Source organism: Morus notabilis, unplaced genomic scaffold (assembly GCF_000414095.1).
Source record: "Morus notabilis unplaced genomic scaffold, ASM41409v2 Scaffold2090, whole genome shotgun sequence".
NCBI lineage: Eukaryota > Viridiplantae > Streptophyta > Magnoliopsida > Rosales > Moraceae > Morus > Morus notabilis.
The window spans coordinates 73,155-97,266 of NW_010359164.1; the positions used below are offsets into that span (position 1 = coordinate 73,155).

The window sequence follows — 24,112 nt, forward strand, 5'->3', positions numbered from 1 at the left end:
GGTATATGTGGATTCCTGATCATTGTGCAATTAACTCTTAGTCTTGTCCTTTGAATGACTGTTGCTCGCTCTGGTTCAACTACTACGGTCAAAATTTATGATCCAACAAACATTATATTGCCTCTAAGAATGCAATTACTTTCCTACTTTCCTTTTAGTTTGATCACCTCTTTTTCTTTTTTATTATTATTTTTTTTTAAATCGGAAGTACGTTAGGACTTCAGTAGTTTGGGAACTTTGGTTGGGTTTCTTGTAGAAAAAGAGAGAGAAGTAAGCGGGTGAACTTTTGTTTTCGGGATGTATATGCTTTCCATTTTTCGTGTGTTCAAATTTTACTGATTTTATCAATGGTTGTCAGTTTTTTGCTTTTTATTTTTTCTAATAGCTCGTCATTTCATTTTCATTCCGTGGTTGTCAGGTTATAGACGAAGTCTATAGTTTATTCCAAGTTTTGGCCCATTATAATGCTCCTATTCAGATTGCTGACCCAATGTTTTACGAGTTAGTGTCGTTTTTCTAGTTCATCTGATTTGGACGACATAATTTTTTTTCCCCGTTTTAAATGTGATATACCTTTTTAGATTGCCGACTCTTTTCAATTGATGCAAGTTTTAGGTCGATGTTGTTTTCCTTATCGATGTCGTTTTATTTTTCCATGGTTGTTTTTTACGTTATTGTAGGTTTTTGTTTTTTGTTGTCTTTTTTGCTAAAGTTTTCTTTTTTAGACTTTTCTGTAGTTTGCCATTTTATTTTCTTTTCAATTTTCAGGATCCAAAGTCGGTTAGTTTCTCTTATCGTTTTTATTTTTCATTGTTTTTGGTATTGTCGTTTTTGTCTGATCTTGTCGTTTGTAACTATGCCCTTTATGTGACGTTTTTCAAGTTGTAGTTTTTCCTCTGTTCTTTTTTTTTTCTTCCTTTCTTCCCACGATTTCAGACGTTGTATTTAATTGTGTGTCATTTAATCCAAAAATTTAAATTTTTATAAGAAAAAATATTGCAGCAAAATAATTTAAATTGTGGTTAAAACTTATAGAATAAGTTGCATTGTGGTGTATGGACTCCCACTTGATGTGTGCTTTTACGTTACCGTAATTCTAAATAGTGTTTTCAAAGTTTTTATTGATGTCATTTTTCAGTAGCCGTCCTTTTTGAGGGTTTTCTGTTTGTAGTCAATTCTTGTCCTTTTCCAAAGTTGTTGTCGATTTTTAATGTGATGTCGTTTTCTCGATGTCGCAAGACACGAAGACGCTTAGATACTGGATCATAGCTCCTATATCCTTCGTGTTCTAAACCATAACCCAAGAAACAACATAGCTGAGCACGAGGTTCAAGTTTAGTTCGTTCATGATCAGGTAACAGGACGAAACAAGCACATCCAAAAACTTTAAGATAGTTATAGTCTGGAATCTTACTGTACAAACACTCATAAGGAGATTGTGTACCTAGTACTGGTGTAGGAACACGATTGATGGTGTAAACTGCAGTAAGAGCAGCTTCTCCCCAAAAAGGTTCAGGAAGAGAGGAAGAAACAAGAAGAGCATGAATAGCATCAAGTATGTGTCTATGTTTTCTTTCAACTCGACTGTTTTGTTGTGAAGTATCCGGACATGATCGTTGTGAAAGAGTGCCATCATTTTTTATAATACTACTAAACTCATGTGATGTGTATTCACCCGCATTGTCAGGCCTAAATTTTGTTATCTTTCTAGAGAACTGAGTTTGTATCATTATATTAAAATCATGAAAAATTTTCAAAAGTTCATTTTGTTGTTTAAAAAAATATATCCAAGTATAACGAGAGAAATCATCAACAAAAATAACAAAATATCATGATCCTCTCAAAGTTAGTGTTGGGGGGTTGGACCCCAGATATCAGAATGAACCAGGTCACATGGTGCAACAGAAAAGGATTCATTTTTATTAAATGGAAGTGCAGTTTGTTTTCCAAGTTGACAAGACAAACAATCAAAATTGTTATTTGAAACTTTTCCTAAAACACCAGTAGAAGCTAATGACTTTATTCGAGAGAAAGAAGCATGACCTAACCTAGAGTGCCATAACTCTAAAGAATTTTAACACGATGTTGCTTGAGGTGTAGCAGCGGTGATCAAGTGTTGTGGAACTTTTAGACTTTCAAGTTCAAACAGCGTTCCAATCTTACACCCTGTCCCAACTCTCTGACCTGTTCGAGGATCCTGCACAGTACAACCATATCGTTTGGAAAAGTGTAAATCAAGACCGAGATCACAAAGTTGGCCAACAGAGATCAAATTAAAATTCAAGTTTGGGACAAGATAAGTGTTAGGTAAACAAAGAGTGGGAGTGTCGATATTACCAATATGGGTGGCTTTTATGGTAGAACCATTGGCAATGGTAATAATGGAATCATGAGAGACATGTAATGTATTCTTAAATAATAAAGGATCAGCAGTCATATGATTTTCACAGGCAGTATCGAGCAACCAAGTGTTACCTGATGTGACAGCAAACATGGCAGTTGTGTGAGATTGGGACATTACTTGATTGATCAAAGCCTAAAGATCGTCTTTGGAGAATGTAAATTTGTGAGAAGAAGATTCGGTAGTGATAGAATCAGTATTAGCTGTGACAACAGCCGTTGTTGTTCGAGAACGAGAAAGGCGTGTTCCGTTGCTATGATATACTGCTTTGCATTGCTCGACACGATGATTAGTCCTTCCACATCGCGAACACAGTGTAATAGAGGAAGATGATGTAACAGTCGTCGTAGCATGTAATCAGAAAGACGAGTTCCGTTGGAATGAAATCTTGCTTTGCAGTTGGCCAAAAGATGATTAGTTCGACCACATCTATGACACGCCTGAGTAGAACCTGTGTGTTGTTTTGGAGTTACATGGACTATAGTGTCGCGATGATAAGCTTGAGTCATTGCTAGCCAAGTTTCTTTAGAGATTAACTCGGTAAGTGCACCATCCATGGTTGAGAAAGGATGTCGGCGTAAAAGTGAAGACATGGTATTTTCAAAATCATCTCGAAGAGCCATGAGAAATTGAATAAGTTCCGATAAACAAGAAAAATGTCTTGTTCATGTTTAAAGTGTGGCTCTAAATTCTCAAGCATATCTCATAGCTGTTGCATTTTGGAATGAAATTCATCGATTGACTGACTTGATTCTTGATGAAGTCGGGACAAAATAATCATAAGATGATACTGATGAAAGATGGTAGTAGAATTATACCGCGTGACAATAAAGTCTCAAGCTTCTTTTGCAAGTTCAAAACGCCCAAAGTGAATGTTGATTGAGGGAACAGTAGTATTGGTGAACCATGTAAGGATCCAATGATTCTTACTTTCTCATTCCTCGAGTCGATCAGCATACTTGTCATCAATTTCTTCTGTCTGTTTGATTGGGACTATTCTGTCTCTAGTGACAACAAGCCATAATTTCATCACTTTTAAATAACTCTGCATAGTTGCCGCCCATCGATTATAGTTATATCCATCAAGTATAATTGAAATTGGTTGAGCATTTTCTTTTTGAATAGTTGTCATCTTTTTTTTTTCTTTTTTTTTAATCTAAAATAGGAAGAATTTTTTTCTTTCTGCTAAAAAACAACCCGCGCAAATGAAAAGAAAAATAAGGAAAAGAGAGAAGAGCAACAGAGAGAGAGAAGAACAAACTCGTGGGAGGATTGCTCATGATTGGCCCGAGATTGGCTCGTGAGATTGCTCAGATGGAGGTGATCACGTGTGTCTGGAATTGGCGTGAAGAAACTCGCAGCAATGGAATCAGACGCGTAACAGAGACTGCGATACTCCACGACCGAGGCTGCACGACGGAGACTGCGAAACTACGCGATGAAGCTTGGTTCAGTTGTGACAAAGGATGTGGGCAGAATCTTGGTTTTGGTGGGTAATGTTTTGCAGAAGGATATATGTAATGATTTTGTGGGTAATGGTTCGGCAAATCCTTTTTTTTTTTTTTCAAGGCAATTCACCTTCAGATAAGGAAGAAGAAGAACGAATTATATTTCTATGATTTTCTCGAGGCAATTAACCTTCTCTGATAGCAAGATAAAGAAGAATAAAGAATTCTATTTCTATGATTTTTGTATATTCTATCAGGACGCTCTTAGAGTTTTTATATAGAGATTACAAAATATTAAATAAGGAAATATCTAAAGTCAACCGTTACATTAACTACACAATTAAGAAATAGGAAAGGAAATTACGAAAGAAAATCATTACATTAACAATTTCTGCTGTCTTTTTAGAGTTGTTGTTTCCATTTCCTTTTATTTTCATGTTTCTGTAGTTATCTGCTACTGTCGGTTTTTTCTTTCTTCTTTTGTTTTAGATGTCGTTTTTCAGTTTCTTGCCGTTCGATGATCTGGTCATTTTTCCGTTCAAGGATATGCTATTGTCGGTTTTTTGCTTTTGTTTCTAAAGTTGACGTCATGTCTTAAGGTTACCGTACTTGTATCCGTTTTTCATTTTGTTATTGTAGTTTGTCAGTTCTTGTCGTCTTTTTTTCAATGTGATTGTCGTTTGTAATCTAGTTGTCGTTTGTGGGTTTACTGTCGTTCTTTATCTGCCAAAGATGGGTACGGGGTATTTCGGTAGTGTTTGCGTTAACTTATTTATTAATCGGGTTAAAAAATATCAATTTAAATATAATTTATTTATTAAATATGTTAAAAATATTAACTTAAATATGATTTATTTATTAATTATTTTAATCGCGTTAATTTGCGTAATTCGTTTAAATTAATATATTTATTTAAATATTAAATAAATAATTAATATAATAATAATTTATTTAACATATTATTTGTATTTAACATGTCATATAAATTTTCATGTTATATCACGTATCATTAGATTGCAGATGATACATGTAATTAATTGTGTCAATTTATATCACTTCGTGTTAAGATGTCACCACTAACCTAATTCGTTTATTAACCGTGTTAACCTTGTCAATCTAATTATGATCTAAATTTATTTATAATAAACCTAAACTTACTAATTTCGTGCAGATTTTGAGCCGTGTTTCGTGTTATGAACCAAATTGCCAGTCTTAGCCGAAATGATTAGGGCTTATTTATTTTACAATTCAGATTTTATTGCTATAATATTTTCTCTTATAAAAATTTAAATTTAATTTTTTATTATAATATTTTTTTTTCTTACGTACACAATTTTAATCATAATTCAAACTTAAGTTATAAATGAACATCGCATTGTTATTGTCTCAAATTTATGTCCTTTTTTCTGCCTCCACCTAGTTAAATTCAATTAAAAATTTTATCCATGTCAGAAATAAACATTCGACCTAACAAACACGTTTCTACTTCTGCTCTTTCTTTTCTATCGTCTTCTCTCTCAACAAACTCTGCCGCCGCCCTCTCTTGACCACCACCACAACCACCTCGACGTCCACTCTGCTGTCGAACTCTATGGCCAAACTCTGTTGCCGCCTCCTCCGCATCAGCCTCATCGATATCACCCTCGTCGCCATGCCCTTCACTCTCCAATAGCGCAGCAGCCTCATCGATACCACCAACCTTACGGATCCGACAAGCTCTTCGCCGACCCCACTCCTCGCGGCCTCAAGCTCGGCCGCCGCTTGTCCCCTTGTTTCTGTACTTCCACGATCGGAAGTTCCATCTTTGGATCCAATCTCAACTGAAGGTCTCTTTTTTGTCTGAAACTTTCAGCTTTCGGTTTGATCTTTACTGTTTCTTTTCGAAGGAAGGAAAAAGGGGAGGTGTTTGGTCGTGGTCGCTTCTGGTGTCGATTTGCAGGTAAAGTCCTGCGTTTTGTCTTCTTTAACTAGATAGCAAGGTTTCAATATTGTTCGGCCGGATTGAAATTTATCAGTGTCGAGGTTGAATTGCGCTGCTTCAGCTAGATTTTGAATTTACTGTTGTCTGATTTTGAATTGCAGCTTTGGGTTGGCTTGAAATTTTCTGCTGTTTGGTTTGGTTTTTCTTATGGAAATTCTGATTCAATGTTTCGTGTGTTTTTCTGGTTCCCTTTTGGTTTCATTTCGTGTGCATATAATTATATATGAACGTGAGTGGCATTTCTTTGTGCGAAAAAAAAAAGAAAAACTTCCAATGATTCTCAAACTTCAACACAAACGTTTTCTTTTATTTTACTGCAAACGTTTTCTCAATACTTAAGTAATTGGATTAGATGTTCATTGTCGCATCTGATAGATGACTTCGGATTTTAATAAATGTTGAAAAGAATAGGAGGAAGCTCCAAAAAAATGTTAAGAACTTTACTTCCCCCATAAAATTCAAAAAAAAAAAAAAGAAAAAGAAGAAGAAAACTTGTTTGCATACTAGATTTTTAACTGTAAGATAAATATTTTGTTGTCGCATTTTGAGAGATTTAGAATAGGGCTCTTTTATCATTTTCAAAGCAAGATATCCATTATTAATTAACAATACTATCATATACAGCAACAAATTGAATTGGTGGCAAAATTTCCTCCAACCAACTTAGTTCAACATCTTCTGGAGCGAGTATTTTGCTAAACTATAAGCCATTTGATTAGCGTCTCTACAAAACTTACAAAAGGGCATGATTGAATGATAACCGAAAGGTTGAGTCTGTTGATGATAAATCCACGCAGTAGATATTAATTGTGAATAACAACGTTAGAGGAATGATGATACAATTATTGTATGGTTATTTATGGAAATTGGCGTGACTAAAATTAGCTTCTTTTCATTGAATTAGGGAGAAAGCGTCTCCTTTGAGACAGTTTACTACCTCATTGCTGAGGCATTTTTTGTTTTTTCAAAACACAAGTGAACCTTTTGACAAGATGTCTTCACTTCATTTTCAGCAAAGCTAATCAAAAAAAGGAAAAAATCATGCTTCACAGAAAGAGCTGCATTCAAGAAACTTACTATGACATTTTATCTGTGAAAGAGGATGCAACTTACGAAGAAATCCGCAGTTGCTACCGATCATCAATTCTCAACACTCACCCTGATAAGTTGCAAAACGCGTCCGATAGTTCTCCAGCGGAGAGTGGATCAGGGGATATGTTTTTCAAGGTTCAAAAGGCTTGGGAAATACTCAGTGATTCAAGGTCGCGGGCACTTTATGATAGTGAGCTTCGGGCTTCAAGACAGGATGATATTGTAGCTGCAAAAGATGTCAGCTTAGAAGATATGGCCTTTGAAGATGGGGGAGATTTCATTGAGCTTTTTTATCAGTGTCAATGTGGTGATTATTTCTCTGTCGATTCTTTGGAATTGGGGAAAATGGGGTATTCTTTGTTGAGGGATGGGAGCAATATATCTCCGCAAACAAGGGATGGTTTGCCAGCATCAATTGTTCTTCCTTGTGGGTCTTGTTCTTTGAAGATCCGATTATTGATCAATTTGGATATTTGTGTTTCTATTAATGATAACATTTGGTCTGCTTAATGACCTTTTTTTTATGCAGTTTATTTGCACAAGGGAGTTCAAATGCAAAAGCTTCAAGGAGACAAAATCCGCATGAGATTTTGAATTTCGTTCTTTTCTACTTTAGACCTTTCGTTTCTCTTTGATAGGCCTCCTTTGAGGTTCACTTACACGCGAAAGAGAAAGGCTGATATGAAAAAGGGTAGGGACTAGGCTGCTGAGTTGGATAGGACACCTGCGGTTTCGGTGGGTGACAGGACCGTTGAGTTGGCAGAAGAAGGAAATGAGATTGGGAGCCATGATGTGGGAGCAAAAGGAGGAAGTGATGGAACGTGTGAAAGGCCTGAGTGCATTAGGATTGGGGTTAGTTAGTTAGTTAGTAGCAGGGAATAAAATGTGAGCAGGACCTAGGGATGGGTAACGATCATCTTGCTCAGTGAGAATTTAGTTGAGCCTTGGCTCTAGGGAGTTTAAGGGGTCTCTCGAAAATCCCCACATCTTGTATTCCTTCCTATTTTCTCATTAGTAACATCAATATAATTTCTGTTGATTTGATCAATTTCTTGTTAGTTGCTCTTAAAATTGTTATTCTCTTGCTGGTTCCTATCAAATTGGTGTCAGAGCAAGATCTAGGATGGTGTCGTCGAAGAAAGTTGACGAGAAGGTTGAGGGGGTGCGTGAGGAGGTTTAGAAGGAAATGGAGGGCTTCAAGGAAGAGTTGTTGAAGATTTTCAAGGTGGAGAAGAGTCTGGGGTGGTGATTGGGAAGTTAGACGAGCTGGTGCGTTAGAAAGGGGAGTCTGGTCGGAATAGAGCCCGACGGTGATTGGTTCACCGCTAGGCCAATCGATAGAGATCGGGGCGAGTTCGGAGAAGAACTTGAGTTCCAAGGAGGTGGAAGTGCGGTCCGATTGTCGAGTACGGAGGGTTGAGATGCCAGTTTTTGAGGGCCTGAATCAGGACGGATGGATATTCAGAGCTAAACGGTTCTTTTCTATGAGCCGTTTGAGTGAAGTGGAGAAACTAGAATCAGCCGTGGTCAGCTTGGACGGAGAAGCTCTGGCCTGGTTTCAGTGGATAGATGGAAGGCACGCGATCCACAATTGGGCCGAATTGAAGCTGCTTATACTTGAGTGATTTAGGTCGACTCAGGTGGAAGCTAGTGCGAGAAGTTCTTGGTGCTCTGGCAAGAGACCACCGTTCGGGAATATCGGTGGCAGTTTGAGGTGATGGAGGCGTCGTTGACGGACATGTCGAAACATGTGCCCGAGGGGCACTTTATTAATAGGTTGAAGCTAGATGTGAAGGTTGAAGTTAGGATGATGAAGCCTTTTGGATTGGGCCGAATCATGGAGATGGCCCAAAGAATGGATGACCGGAACCAACACCTTAGGGAGACCTGAATCCACTCGACCTCACTTGGGCCTTGGGCTAGAGGTTCACAAATTGGACAAACCCAAGCTACAAGAGGGGTCTCCACTAACCCTATTCGTAACACTTCCTTGGCGGAGAGACCTATTGGGAGCGACGCATCCTCTTACAAGAAACTTACCGATGTCGAGCTTTAGGAGAAACAGGATAAAGGGCTATGCTACCGGTGCGACGAGAAGTATACACTCGTCACCGCTGTCTGAAGCGGGAATTGCAAGTGCTCGTGGTCAGGGGGGAGGAACTGACGGACTACCCAGGGACTGAGGAGGAGGACGCGGCGGAAGGGGAAAAGCTGGTGGAGCTTTCCCTAAATTACGTGGTTGGCCTGACAACATCATGCACTATGAAATTAAGAGGGGCCATTGGAGCATAAGAGGTCATTGTCTTGATCGATTGTGGTGCAACCCACAATTTCATTTCGACTGATTTGGTAAAGTCTCTCAACTTACCCTTGGGCAAGACTGGTAATTATGGAGTGGTGATAGCAACTGGGCTTTCAGTAAAAAGGGAGGGTCTTTGCCGAGGGGTGCGAATTTTACTGCAATCCATTGAAATAGTTGAGGATTTCCTTCCTTTGGAGTTAGGAAGTTCGGATGTGATATTGGGAATGAAACGGCTGAAAACCTTGGGCTCTATGGCGGTGAACTGGAAAACCCTAACAATGAAATTCAAGGTTGGGGAAACTCCAGTTCTGTTGCAGGGCGATTCTGGGCTTTGCAAGATCCCAGTTTCGCTAAAGGTGATGATTCGGGCATTGCATCGTGAAGGGCAAGGGCTATGGTTGGAGTTTAGTAGATTACGGTGGACCAAGTGGAAGGAGAAGTGGGGAGTGGAGAATTGCCTGCATAGGTGGCAGAGGTTTTGCGGCGGTGAGCAGGGGTGTTTTTAATGCTAATCGGACTACCTCCAGAGTGAGTCCGCGACCACGCCATTGTCTTAAAGGAGGGGACATCGCCTATCAACGTTCAGTCGTACCGCTATCCGCAAGCCTAGAAAAATGAAATCGAGAAGTTGGTGGGAGAAACGTTAGCAGTGGGAATTATTTAACCAAGTGTGAGCCCATTTTCGAGCCCGGTTTTGCTAGTAAAGAAGAAGGACGTGAGTTGGAGATTCTGCGTGGACTACCGAGCTCTTAACAAGGCAACGGTGTCGGACCGCTTCCCGATCCTAGTCATTGATGAGCATCTGGACGAGTTGAATGTGGCTATTATTTTTTCGAATATCGACCTGAAGTCTGGGTATCACCAAATCAGGGTCCGAAGGGAAGACATGCCCAAAGCGGCGTTTCGAACACACGGCAGCCACTACGAGTTCTTGGTGATGCCTTTTGGCCTAACCAATGCACCCGCCACGTTCCAGGCCCTCATGAATGAGGTGTTCCAGGCCTATCTTCAGAAGTTCGTTTTGGTATTTTTCGATGACATCTTGGTGTATAGCTGCACCATCGAGGAGCATGCCGAACACCTGGATATGGTTTTGGCGGAATTACAAAGACATCAGCTGTATGCTAATGAGAAAAAATGCTGCTTCGGCCAAACTTCTTTGGAATATCTGGGCCATATCGTCTCCGAGAAGGGCGTTACAGTCAACCTCACCAAGATAGAAGCTATGTTACATTGGCCGGCCCCCACTAATCTAAAGGAGCTGCGAGGATTCTTGAGATTGACTGGCTATTACTGAAAATTTGTGGCGGGTTATGGTTCTATTGCATGGCCGCTCACTAACTTGTTGGAGGACAATTTTTGTTGGTCACGCAAAGTGGCAGAAGCGTTCAACCAGTTGAATGATGCAATGACCTAAGTCCCAGTTTTGGCCCTGCCGGATTTTACCCAGCCTTTCGTCTTTGAAACTGACGATTCAGGTGTAGCAGTAGGTGCAGTCCTTATGCAGAATCAGCGCCCCATCACCTACTTTAGCCAAGTTACTTTAGCCAAGCTTTGTCGTCCCAAGGAAGGCATAAGTCTGTGTACGAGAGGAAGTTCGTGGCGATAGTACTCGCTGTCCATAAATGGATACCTTACCTCATAGGGCGCCATTTCATTGTTCGCACGGATCAATGCAGTCTCAAATTCTTTCTTGAGCAGCGGGTGGTTGGTGATTCCCACTAACGGTGGCTCTCCAAACTCCTCGGCTATGACTTTGAGATACAATACATGCTCGGATTGGAGAATAAGGCGGTGGATGCTTCATGACGACTGCCGGAATGAAGAGCCTTGAATGCACTATCTGCCTCTTTTGTCCCTGACACCGATGAGCTGTGGCAACAACTTGCCTTGGATGAAAAGCTTGCTGCCATAGCTGCGAACTTGCAGACCAATGAGTTTGTAATTCTACTTACGCGCGCAAGTAAGTATAATAATCAAGCTGTCAAATTCTCCTTTGAAGTTCACTTACGCGCGCAAGAGAAAGGCTGGTATGAAAAAGGGTAAGGACCGGGCTGCTGAGTTGGAGGGGACACCTGCAGTTTCGGTGGGTGATAGGACCGCTGAGTTGGCAGAAGAAGGAAAGGAGATTGGGAGCCGTGATGTGGGGGGAAAAGGAGGAAGTGATGGTAACGTGTGAAAGGCCTGAGTGCATTAAGATTGGGGTCAGTTAGTTAGTTAGTAGCAGGGAATAAAATGTGAGCAGGACCTAGGGATGGGTAACCATCATCTTGCTCAGTGAGAATTTAGTCGAGTCTTGGCTCTAGGGAGTGTAAGGGGTCACATCTTGTATTCCTTCATATTTTCTCATTAGTAACATCAATATAATTTTCGTTCCTATTTTCTCATTAATAACATCAATATAATTTCCATTAATCGATCAATGTCTTGTTTGGTTCTCTTAAAATTGTTATTCTCTTGCTGGTTTCTATCACTCTTGAAACCTTTTCTACTTCAAGCTTGATAGCAATGTATTCTTTGTTTGGTGAGAAAATAGGGACATACTTCTAGCTGATAATAGGAGGATTCTCAAATTAAAAAGAAAACCTATGTGCATTTGATGGTGTTTGTTCAAAAACTTGATAATTAAAAAAAAAAACTAGTAAAATAATTACAGGTTTAATGTAGTGATAATTTCAGATTCACCTAATGTTGAAGTCTTAAATTTGAATCTTCCAACCCCGATACAAAATAGGATCCACACTTTGTACTTAAGTGTGCAGCCTCATTTTGAATCAAAGGACTTTGATGGCATAGAGTTAATTAACTTTTGTTCATTTTATGACTTAAATCATATTGTTACAATGTTTTTTTTTACAAAAATTTTTATTCAACATTTTTATTAGAGTGTTTTTTTCTCGCATCAAGTTATGAGTTATGCAAATGAACATAGACACCATCAATAGATGGAGTAGTGGGAGTGGGTTCCTATCTGATTCTGACTACCCGAAAAGTCATTTTTCAAAAACGATTTGGACCATTTCCAGGGGTCCAGATTCTATTACGATGGTGTCCGTCGCAGATGATCATCGATCATTTTCCTTCCCTTTTTTTTTCAACATTCAGATTTCAGATTAACTCCAAGAAACGAACTTGTCCCAACTCACGAGCAAAACTATGGAATTGGAACCGAACACAAAATATAATTCGTCAAAATACAGTGAGAATTGGCGTTTGGGAAGAGTTTTCTACTTCTGCCACGACTCCAAATACACTCATCTTTGGTACATCTATTGATAAAATTAGGCCTATTCCGACAATCCCTTTTTACATTGTTTTATCTCTGAAAGAAATATGAACGGGACGAGTAAACAACTCGAGAAGAAATTTGTTTGAATTATTAGTTATGAGTTAAAAAAGGTTCACGACAAAAATGAAAAATTTGACACAGCTTGATTATTATACTTTAATTTTTTTATTTGACTTTGTAATTCAGGAGAACACAATTCTGTATTCATATTCAAGGATGTTCCAGATATAACTCATGATTGATGTTTGCTCTTATAACTGAAAACCCGTGATTTCTTTTGTTTTCCCAGTTCATTTCGCAAATGGGGTTGAATTAAACTTGACAAATTCTCTCTAAAGGTAATGATTATGTGGGGAAGAAGGCGTAATAGTGTGGGACCACAAGATTCACAAGCGCAGCAGCCAACGAGGGAGATGGTTTCTGCTCCTAGTCCTACTTCTGCTTCTGCACAAGGAATGAAAATAAAACCTCGTTGGAACGTTTTTGATGGTGTCAAATCTATACCAGCAACCCCAGAAGCACTAATGGCTGAGATTGATTCTGCCATTTCCAATCTAGAGCTTGCCCGCGCTACTGCCCTCCTTCAATCCCCATCCGCATCTTCTTCCCCTTCAGGCAAGAAGAAGAGCTCTGATGGGAATTCAACTGCGCAATATGATGTCCGAATGGCTGATGAAGCCTTTAAGGCTGGATGTTCTGCGTTGGCTGCGGGCAAGCTTGACGAGGCTCTTCATGCGTTGAACGTTTCTCTTTCCAAGTGTCCACCTGATAAGACCTCTGCCGTTGCTAAACTACGGTCTCTCATCTCTCTAACCTCTCAGCAACTCCAGAGATCTGGCAACTGAATTGCACCTTTAATTGTCTACTTCCGAAAGATTCAAGTTTCTTGTGTACTTTGAGATGCTAATGTGCTTATTTAAACACTGCTTTGTGATGTATTGCGTGTTTCTCTCAACTAGTGCTTGATAACATACTTGCGGTTGCAAAATCTGTTGAGTGAAGAAGAGTGCTAGATTTTGCAGTCTATTTATTGGAGAGGCTGTTGTTTCATTCATGTAAATATCTGTTTGCCCTTCCGAAAGAAAGTGGGGATTTTGCTAGAAACACTTTCTTGTAAGGAATTGTCATAGTTACAATGTAAAGCTTTGATCATTTGGCTCTTACCACAATGGGACAGCCTTTTTTGGCTCCAATTTTGCTTCTGCTCTGTAGAGCGATATGCACTTTTCTAAGACGTTTGGGTTGATGATGTTTCAGGGTTTTTTTTTTTTTTTTTTTTTTGAAGGAGAAGAATTACTTTACATATAAGCCATTAAGACTACTTTTTAGTTTTTGTTCAATAAGGAAACAATTTCGTCTGTTGGATTTCTGGTTTTATGAGGATAGGCTATTTTATTTGTTCTTTTTTGGCTAAATTTCAAAAACCCTTTAATTGATTTCCATTGAAAAGGAATTGGGACCCGGATGCTTAGTGGTTGTAGTTCACTTGTTTGTGTCTAAATATTATCTTCAACTGAAATAACTTCAATGAGAGGAATAAAATCTTTTAACACATTTGTCCAATTTTAGTCATAGTTTGGTAATATGTCGTCCTATTTCACCATGACTTTATCTTGAAGTGAACCACTGAAAACAACAAAATAAGACCTAAAGCAAAGAAAATGGAAGAAGCAAACAAATGTAAAGTTCTTCAGAAGGATAATAGAGTAATTGAAACAAACGTTTGAATCTCTTAAATAGAATTTATAAGGTTTATTTATTAGAAACGTGTTTTGTGCTTTTAACTTTTCCTTTACCCCAAAGGATATAAAGCAAGTAAGCAACGTTGTCAAATAAGCTGCAAGGCCACTATCACTAATGGAAGTCCAATTAAACATCAAAACAAGTAGGAATTATCTCTCCAAATTTTGTTTATATATATATATATCTGTACCTCTAAATCAATAGCAAATTTCTCTCTTAAGTTTCTTCTTAAACATGACCATCTTTTATCATGAAGAAGAGCCAACAAATCCTTCTAAGAGATGCAAATTTCTCGCTGCATGTTTGAAGGACGCATTTTCCAATTGCCATGACTTTGGAGGATGCCTTTCAACTTCAAACCCTGATGAGGAATATCCAACAAGTGACTTCGATGAAGAACAGGAAGTACTAACCATTACTCCCAAGTGACGCATTCAACTTCATATTTTCTCCTGAAAATTGGGTTCTTGTTTAACTTTCTTTCTTTGTTTTCAGGTGGTTGTTTCGGCAATTCGAAGCGGCGCATTAGAGAAGTTGAGGAGGAAGCCCGTCCTTCTGATGTCAGATAGCTTTTCTTGGGTCTATTCTACAGTAACCAGAGAGTTATACATTACACCAAAAGGGATTGAACAAAAAGAGGACATGAACGGTGTAGACTGCGAAGGAGAAGAGTTCTTATCCGTGAAAAGCTGTTTTTCATGCTGTTCGAGTGCTGCGAGTAGGGATGTGTTTGTTTCTGTGAAATCAAGCTTCTCACGTAGCTCAAGCTTAAATGGGGTGGACTTGAAAGAGTTTCAGAGGCGTTCCATAATTCAAGAGTTCTGCCACTGTGAGGGATGGCCTTTCGGCCTCTGTCGTAAGGCCGTGTTGCTTCCACCTCTGCCCAAGTCCCCTTCTGAATCTTGGTCATGGCGTAAAGGCACCAAAACAGCCAAGCTCACTTACCGATGAGTCTTTTTTTTTTTTTGTTCTTTTTCATCTTCTTTTTACTCCCTAATTATTAGTAGTTTTTCGTCGGCGTCTCAAGTAATAAATTCATACTGGGGGTCAAGGGTCAAATTTTTCTGTGTGAATTGTCTTCTTCATTCACATAGATTAGACTACTTGTTTCTCTTGGGTTTTCTTTTCTTGTTTCTGAAGAAGCACCTTTAAGCTCTTTTTCATGCTCTGCTACAGAGAACAGGAACATGAAAGCTGGGTGTTTTTCTTTTAGGAATGGTTGTAGTCAGACATTGTGGAGAGTGGAGACTAATAAGCCACTAAAATGGTGTCATAAATGATAATATTTGCTTTTATCACCATGATAGATGGTTGAGCAGAGCCCATCCCACTTACCCGAGCGCACACTAAGCCATCAAAAAAGCATGCTTTGTTTGACTTCACCAAATTGGACAGAGCTCACACCACCTTATTTGATTTTTGTTTTTTGATGATTAAAAAACCAACTAAGTAGGCCCCAGTCACACAACCAACTACTTCGTTTTCAAGCTCTAGTTGGACACTGATTTATGCTGCTAAGGCCAGGAGGGTGGGGTTGCATCCTTCTGAGTATGCAAATTCTAATTGCAATTGTATCATTGTATGCAAATTCTAACCTAAAATTCACAAGGTATCGTTTCTTTTAAAATTCATAAAGCTATTGTAACTTACATACCAACGTTTGAAGTTTGTAACTTATAACGTAAAATTCACAAGTTATCATATTTTCATACTTCCCGGCACGGTGGGGTTATTATCAACATTGAATTTCAAAAAAAAAAAAGCGCAGCTCCCTTAGCCAACAGTTTCATCTAAAACATTAACTCCAGCTATAGAAAAAGAATGCAAGGAACATTTCAATTTCTCAATAAAAGAAGCACGGAGAGATACATGAGGGATAGCCATCAGTAAAACATCTACATCTTTTTCTTTGATTGGAAATATAGCATCTATAATTCTACATCTGCTGTTTATAAAAACAAGGTTCAATACTGGGCATGGCATGGTTAGAAAAGCTACATTGTATTATAAATTGAATTTGAGATGAAATCAACATGTCCAAGCACGAATGGGGAAACCAAAAAAAAAAAAAAAAAAAAAAAAAAACCTGGCTAAAAATCAAAGCAATAGGTACCTTCTGATTTGAGGCCACTACTTCGTTAAGATAGATATTTCATTCCATGCAAAAGTAGTGGATTATTGCAAAACATTGCTTGTGTCCCCAATGTTAAATTGTCATTTTGCATGTGACAACTAGTTAAAATTCTTTCTGCAAAAGGAAACAAGCGCACCAGTGACTTTACGCTATATTGAGATAGAGGCAACTCGGTTGTGCACTGCAACAAAATTTGTCGGATTCTAGGTTATTAATGAAAAAAAAAAAAAAAAAAAAAAAAAAAAAAATGTAATTTTTTTCCAGAATTCTCGTCAAAAAAAAAAAAAAAAAAAAAAAAAAAAAGATGTCATATTCTTCCAGCATTATCGTCGACAAAGATAAAGCTCTTATTGAACAGCCATCAGCCTGAAATTTATGGTTTTCTGAGGAAAGGATATGCAGGTCTTTCTCGAAACATTCAGGAACATGATTCTAAACACAAGAAAGATCACAAATATTGAAAAATCTCGAAGCTTTGAGTTAAGCTCTTTGCTCCACATATGACCCAGCAAGCCCCGAAGTACCGAGAACTGTTATCTGCATTCAGCAAACAAAATAACAGTAAGCGCCGAGCAACTAGCTTTGCAGAAATGACAAAGCGTTAAGGCAAAGCATCGTTTGATAAGTTTACGGCGAGTCCCCTTCCTAATTCACATTCCAGAGAGGGTAAAAAAGATTAGAAAACAGAGTTTGCAGTTGCTAACGTACTCTAAATTTGCTAGTTTTTAAACCTGATTTCGCATGTGCCATATGGTTAGAAACTTTTCTTTGCTTGGAATGCTACGTTGTTGGGATGATATTGCAAGAGTTACTTGCAGAGACAACAACTACCAAAGTTTTTCTGTATCTGTTTATACCTTTCCCCAGTCGGCACCCAGCCCACGGCATCTCATCTTCAAAAATATCAGCTTAGCTCCCAGCTCCGTCTCCACTTTCTTACGCAAAAAGGCCTCATCAGGACCAAATGAATCCAAGTAGGCAGAGTAGCGAGCGAAGATTGTACGAAGTGCATTCGCATGCTCGTCTGACAAGGGCGTGACATTCTACAAACAAGTTAAAATCATCAAACTGATCAGAATTGGAGAGGGAAAAGAAGAAACATAAAGTTATCTTCCATGCTCAATACAATACCTCGCCAGCCATTCCAATGGTGTCATCAAAATCCATCTTAAGATTCGTGATTATGTCACCAAATTCTTCAACTGCTTCAGCCGCGCGAAAAACATTGGCCACTGCCTCCTTGCCAGCTTCGTCATTGCTCTTCTTCAATGCCGACTTTACTTCAAGGAGAAGAGAATCCGGGAGTTTGTCCCAACTGGCAGCAAACAAATCCTTGAAAGCCCTTTCTAGCTCAGGGTCCTTTATGAGAGGCACGTGAGTTACATCTTCACTAAAAAATCGTCTACTTCCCAAACCCATTGAGAAAGGAGACCTGCAATCTATAGTTTACAAAATTACGGAGAAAAAATAACAACTTAACAGCTATCTAAAAAAGAACGTAACAATAGTATAATAAACAAAACACTCTTAGAACGAACAAACTCCAATTAGATAACGAACATTGCAACTAGCAACACACTGCAATACTTATGGCCAAAAGGTCTACCAAATGTATAAGGATAAGAAATAAGGAAATGGGTTTTATTGCACCCCCATTAATGTTGATGCATCATTTATGCAGTATTAAGATTCTGTCCTTTGAAATTGTAAATATGCATATACCCAAAAGAGAAAAAAAAAAAAAAAAAAAAGGTCCCGAACTCCATAAAAGCAAATCACAGGCTAACGCAAGTGATTTGGTACAACATCTAAAATAATTCAGGCGTGCCTAATAAGCTTCTAGAGCTGCAAGTTCGTAGTAAGTTATTAAGAAGTGCATTGAAATTTAGATCCTGAATATATGCCAGAGTAAATCAATTGCAAATATGAATATCTATATACGTAGACAACCAGGCATGCGTATATTATTACATGTATACTAAAATCTGTCCCATTTCAATTGCTTCAAGAAGAGAAAATAAAAAGACTCGGAATCAAAAAGGGGGATTCGGTGTCAAATTGATCATTCAGGCATATAATCAAACATACAAGGGGCGAAAAGTTCAAATCGTAACAAGAAGAACAAATTCAAACTGTTCAAGTGAAAAGATTTCAATAGCATGACAAAGTAAGGAGAAAAAATAATTGATCTGTGTCGAAAAAGGACTTTATACGAGAAAGACGAAGAATGAATTCGGAGGCTTAGTTGAAGAGAAGAAAGAATACCAAAAGAAGCGAGGCCGTTGGGAGAAGAAGTAGAGGTGGGCGGCGATGAGAAATTGAAGAGGTTTCGAGCGGCGGAGTAGTGGCGGAGCAGCTGCTGGTTGATGGCGGCCACGCGATAAGATCTGGACCAGGCCGACCGGTATACTGATCTCAGAGCCACCATCTTCTCCATTTCTCACTTCTCTCTCTCTCTCTCTCTCTCTCTGCAGAAAACGGGAAAGGTAAAAGTGGCGAGCTTGAATTCTGGGCTTTTTTTTTTATGTCGTTTTCGTTTACGGGCAGGGTCAATGGAAAAGGCTAACGTAATAAAATGGAAATACGACAATTTCGGTATGGGTGGAAACTGAGGGGCTGAGTGGGACTGGGAGTAGGGCCGTAAGAAATCACCCCGAACCCGGCCGAGCCGAGCCGATCCTACTCAAAAATTACAGGTTTTTAATTTTTTATTTAATTTTCAATTTTAATTATGCCTAACCCGCACTGCGCGGGTAGGGGCGTGGGGTGGGGTTACATGAACCCGAGGTAACCCTACCCGGCCGAATATGTTCAAAGTAGGTAAAACAATGTCCAATACTTCAAATTCTTACTTTCATAAGTTTATGGACTTTATGCATTTAAACTGTTAACTTATTTATGTTTTGGATTCACGGTTTGTGTAAAAAATACTTGTATGACATAGTTGTTGAATTAGGACATTCTTTATTTATATTGGAAGTGTTTGATTTCAAAGTGAGTGTTTTAATTGTTCACCTTGCATTTAAACCCCCTCTTGAAGGAAAGACATGTTCTGTTTGATAATGATTTCTTCTGTAACAAGCACAGATTAATTGATTAAAAAGTGATCATGTGGTTCTTAAGATCACCAACCCGAGTAACCCGACCCTACCCGAGGTCACCCAAAAGGTTGCGGGTTTGTAGACTTAAGAGAGTATCGCGGCTCAAAATTTTCTCAACCTGCACTGGTCGGGTAGGCTCAATTTTTTGGCTCAGCCCTACCCTACCCGGCCGATTTACACCCCTAACTGGGAGGGACGGAGCGTCATTTGGGCTTTGGTTTTGTGTTCTTAATGACTGGGCTGGATAATAGAGCAGATCTGAACCCGAGTCGTGAATTATATACAAACAATTTAAAATATTTTATAAATAAGAAAATTTTAATTATTGTAGGATATGATTTAAAAATAAATGATCTTGAAATTTTAAAAGGATTCCAAAAAAATATTGCTAATCTCAAATTTACTCGTATAAACATGCCGTGCATTATAATTTTTAGCAGAAATAATCACACTTTAGCCTGTAAAAACATCTCCAATCCAAATAGGGGTAGAGGGACGCTACACCCGAGGGCGTATGCCCCCCTAAAATTAGAACAGATTTACTATAATTATAACAACAAGTAGATTTCATTATTTGAAATAACTACAATACACATTAGAACATAACAAAAATAACACTAAGTATGCAAGTTTTACACTTTTTTTTAGGGTTATTTACATTTTCATACTTTATATTTTAAGTTTATACTTTCAGTTTTTAATCTCATTAAATATATACTTTCATATTGTATTTAATATGTAAATCTATACATTTTCTGGTCTAAGACATAATTTTGACCTTAAAATGTCTAAAATATCTTTAAAAATAAAGAAGGAAAACTATGAAAAAAATTCTTAAAATATGGAAAAAAAAGTCTAAATAAATAAGTGTACGTTTAATTTATAATTTTAAAATTATACTTTAAAATTATTTTTAATTTAAGTATATTTTAAAAAAAAAATATTATAACGAGTCATAAATTATAACACGAATTTTTGCTCGAAAGCATTTAAGTTTTTGAAAAAGGGAAGATCCCTCGCTCCCTAAAAATCTCTTTCCTCCGTTTGGAGGCCTTACCTACCAAAAACAAATCGTCGCGATTATCAGCGGAGAATGCCTCGCCGTTGCATCCACGAAGAGAAGGCCTCGAACCTCGAAGGGCGCTCCCATGGCGACGCGAATCCGACAGGGCAAGGCCTCACATTGACAGATCGAGCGCGAGACTCGCCGTTGCAACCCAAAAGTGCTCAGCAACTTGCTCAATCCCCAAAAATGCTTTTACTTCCCCGAATCCAGCATAACCGCCCGCCTCTACCTCCCCACTCAAATGACACTACATTCAACAAGCTCCCTCTCGTCGTTTACTTCCACGGTGGCGGCTTCTGCGTCTCCTCCCCGATCAACCCCAAGTGCCATAATTACCTAAACGCCCTCGTCGCCCAAGCCAAAGGCCTCGCCGTCTCCGTAAATAACCGGAAAGCCCAAGAACACCCCGTCCCGACTGCATTCAACGACTCCTGGGCCGCGCTGCACTGGATCATATCCCACCACGGCGGTAACGGCCCCGAGCCCTGGCTCAACGACCACGCGGATTTCGGGCGCGTGTTCTTAGCCGGAGAGAGCGCCGGCGCCAACATTGCCCATAACTTGGCCTTGGCAGCTGGAGACCCCGAGTGTGGGCTTGGTATTGGGCTTTTGGGCCTGGCCCTGGCGCACCCGTATTTCTGGGGCTCCGTTCCAATCGGGTCGGAGGCATCGAACCCGGAGAAGAAGGCATTTGTGGATCCGATTTGGCCGTTCGTTTGTCCTTCGTCAGAATTTGTAACAATGATCCGATGATAAACCCAGTGGCCGAGGGTGCGCCGAGCTTGGCGGGGCTTGGGTGCGGGAGGGTGTTGGATTGTGTGGCGGAGGACATGTTGAGGGATAGGGGTCGGTTGTATTATGATGTGCTGAGTAGGAGTGGCTGGATGGGTGTAGTCGAGATTGAAGAGACAAGAGACGAAGATCATGTTTTTTATTTGAATGATTTGGATGGCCAACTTTCAAAGGACTTGATCCGACGGTTGGCGGCTTTCTTCAATAGAGACAGGCCGCCTCTGATTTGATTTGATTATTGTTAATGTTATCTTGTGTTTACGGTTTGATGTTGTACGGTTTGCCAGTGTTTAAAAGTCCCTGCCACCAAAGCTTGTATGGCGGAGTTCTAATGTTCTTAGCAATGTTCTTTCTGATGTGATCAATCTTTAGCCTTTAATTCTTTTTGAAGGAGTCAAGCTTTAATAATTAGTTTTTACTTTCTGGGGAATATATAGATCACGTGTACGTATAGCCCACAAAATATAAAGATATTAGGAGAGTCGTAGTATTGTTTATTGGAGCGATTGTAGGCCACTACCTTGCATGAAATAAGCGTACACAAGATGATGATAGTTTAAAATAACGATTTGTAAAGGATGGACTGGTGAATTGCATATGGTACTAATTAGTGCTAGAACTTTGGGCCAACGGCTCTATTCGAAGTCCGAACTTTTTGGGCTCAGGCTCGGGCTGCCCGAAATTAGACGATATCGTCGAAGCCCGCCGCCGAAAGAATGCACTCAACTGACGATTGTTGGACTTTTTTTAAAATTTTTTCCCTCCAGCCCGAATTGCCTGAACCTGAAGTCCGACCAACGGCTAGATTTTTTACCGTTGGCACCGACCTGACCCGTCGCCCAACTCCAACGGCTTTTTTTTTTTTTATCGTTGCCCGAATTTCGGCCCGAACCCGACCCGTCAAAAATTGAAAGTAGCCGTTGGATCCGAATTTTGAGGGAAAAAAATCAATTTTTTAACCCAAATATTTCCCTATAAATACTCCCCCATCCCCCAACATTTTTCTCACCCAAACTCTCTCAATCTCTCTCAATTTCTCTCAATCTCTCACATAATTTTTCCAATAACTATCACAAATATCCTAAAGCTCTCTCTCTAGAATCGCTCTTATTTTTTATATTAGATTATTTTGGTTATGTTGGTATTCCTGTTGATGCTCAACATAACGTGGAAGAAAGACAATTTCCTACGAATAAATTTATTACGCAGGAATCGCAAACACAATCAACTGAGGAACCTGCAAATCTGAGCCGTGGTGGACGTACTGGAGGTCGTGGTCGCAATGGTGGTGGGCGTGGAGAAGTGGCGAGTACAAGTGTTGCAACCTCCAAGAGAAAATGCAAGCGCACCTCGACAGTTTGGGATCACTTCGACACAATTGAGGATGTTGACAATGACAGTAACACTAAACACATAGCTCAATGTAAATATTGCTATTCTAAATTACACATAGCATTGGTCTGCATTAAGGATTAAGATCGTGCCGATCATTGTTTAGTGGATACAATTTCGCTAGCAAGTTAAGAATGAATCGATAAATTTAATAGATTAATATTTAATTTTGAAGATGATCCTTCAACTTCAAACTAAATTGTAATTTGTAAATATGTATTTACTTTCGATATTGTAATTGTATATTTAGACTTTGAAAGTTTGTAAAATTTATAATTCGTCACAAAATGATTGTATTCTTTTTTTCTTACCAAGTTTTAATCCCAATTGGGTTTTTCTTGGTAATGTTTTTAACGAAGCAATCATGAATTACAAATTTAAAATTTAATATACAAATTTAATTTATTAAATTGTATTAATAATGTGTGTTGATTTTAGTTTTTGTATAATTTTAACACAAAATAACTTAATAATTATTTATGTACAAATAATATATATATACAATATTATAAAAATTTAAAAAATATAATAAAATATATTTTTTTAGGCCACTCGAGTGGGCTCGGGCTGCTTGACCAGGCTCGGACAGTCAAAACTAGGCCCGCATCCCGTCCGTTGACCTTTTCGGGCTCGGGCAGGCGGGTTCGGGCGTTAGGCGGGCAGGTTCGGGCGTCAGGCTAAAAATTAAAATTTTTAAGCGATCGCAGACGACCCGTTCAAAATTTCAACACTAATATTGATGTTAGGTTTAGAAAAAAAAAAAAACAAAAAAAACAAAAAACAAAACAAAAACGACTACGGGTTTCAAACGATAAAAGCAATTTTTGTCCAAAACAATAATCTTCTTATTTATATCTTCCCATTATTGCTGGAAATCACGAATTCGATTTAATTATCATTCAGGGTGTACCCCACCAACAAATAAAAATAAAGAAACTTCAATGCTTTTGCTCTTTAGTGCTTCAACTTGTACCTAACTTTTATTTTCTTTGAAAATGAAAAAAAAATACTGATATTGCTTTTGTCTTCTAATTATTTTCTTGCCCGCCTTGGTTTCTTATTTGTTTTTTAATCCTCCAACTAGTCAATACTCAAAACAAGAAATGATATTTTAAAACCCAACAAACTAGACGTACTTCGGTGGCGAGTTCATAATTCCCTTTCACCAAACCCTTGATTAGTAGTCTGGGTGGCTCCGAAGTCTATTGGGAATCATCTCTACAATTAGTTGGTCATATACTCAAAGGTCATAAAATATATATTATTATCACATCATTAACATGCTCAGCCTAATTATTTTGTCGTATAATTCTGTTTTTTTTTTTTTTGCTAATAAAAAAAAAATCTATACGACCCTAATCACTTCAAACC

The 24,112-nt window shown here is 38.7% G+C and overlaps 3 protein-coding genes and 1 pseudogene across 7 annotated transcripts; 3 read left to right on the forward strand and 1 right to left on the reverse strand.

The window, feature by feature from the left end:
* Positions 1–5,315: 5,315 nt before the first annotated feature.
* Positions 5,316–13,742, forward strand: LOC21386910 (DPH4 homolog). Of its 5 annotated transcripts, XM_024162797.1 has the most exons (3): positions 5,316–5,788; positions 6,844–7,349; positions 7,452–9,249. In XM_024162797.1, exons 2-3 carry the CDS (start codon positions 6,872–6,874, stop codon positions 7,514–7,516), a joined length of 543 nt encoding a protein of 180 aa, XP_024018565.1. In that variant the 5' UTR covers positions 5,316–5,788; positions 6,844–6,871; the 3' UTR covers positions 7,517–9,249. The 5 variants fall into 5 exon arrangements, with proteins under 5 accessions (XP_024018565.1, XP_024018566.1, XP_010092068.1 ...); XM_024162798.1 differs by lacking the exons at positions 6,844–7,349; positions 7,452–9,249 and adding an exon at positions 12,803–13,742; XM_010093766.2 differs by lacking the exons at positions 6,844–7,349; positions 7,452–9,249 and adding an exon at positions 12,852–13,742.
* A 733-nt stretch (positions 13,743–14,475) lies between these two features.
* Positions 14,476–15,736, forward strand: LOC21386912. Its single transcript, XM_010093767.2, has 2 exons — positions 14,476–14,661; positions 14,752–15,736. Exons 1-2 carry the CDS (start codon positions 14,491–14,493, stop codon positions 15,205–15,207), a joined length of 627 nt encoding a protein of 208 aa, XP_010092069.1. The 5' UTR covers positions 14,476–14,490; the 3' UTR covers positions 15,208–15,736.
* A 980-nt stretch (positions 15,737–16,716) lies between these two features.
* Positions 16,717–18,920, reverse strand: LOC21386913 (succinate dehydrogenase subunit 5, mitochondrial). The gene is made up of 4 exons (XM_010093768.2): positions 18,656–18,920; positions 17,522–17,829; positions 17,248–17,433; positions 16,717–16,927 (listed from the first exon to the last, which is right to left on the reverse strand). The coding sequence occupies exons 1-4, from the start codon at positions 18,825–18,827 to the stop codon at positions 16,871–16,873; spliced, it is 723 nt and encodes a 240-aa protein (XP_010092070.1). The 5' UTR covers positions 18,828–18,920; the 3' UTR covers positions 16,717–16,870.
* Positions 18,921–20,504: 1,584 nt separating this feature from the next.
* On the forward strand, positions 20,505–21,731 carry LOC21386914 (annotated as a pseudogene).
* The last annotated feature ends 2,381 nt before the right edge of the window (positions 21,732–24,112 follow it).

Bases quoted from the DNA above. Each gene is read 5' to 3' on its own strand.
- LOC21386910 (XM_010093765.2), top strand. From the start codon at position 6,872: ATGCTTCACAGAAAGAGCTGCATTCAAGAAACTTACTATGACATTTTA.
- LOC21386913 (XM_010093768.2), bottom strand. From the start codon at position 18,827: ATGGAGAAGATGGTGGCTCTGAGATCAGTATACCGGTCGGCCTGGTCC. The intron at 17,434-17,521 runs GTATTGTATTGA...ACTTGTTTGTAG, and splicing joins CCATTGGAATGGCTGGCGAG to AATGTCACGCCCTTGTCAGA. The intron at 16,928-17,247 runs GTATAAACAGAT...TGCTGAATGCAG, and splicing joins TGGGTGCCGACTGGGGAAAG to ATAACAGTTCTCGGTACTTC.
- LOC21386912 (XM_010093767.2), top strand. From the start codon at position 14,491: ATGACCATCTTTTATCATGAAGAAGAGCCAACAAATCCTTCTAAGAGA. The intron at 14,662-14,751 runs GTACTAACCATT...CTTTGTTTTCAG, and splicing joins ACTTCGATGAAGAACAGGAA to GTGGTTGTTTCGGCAATTCG.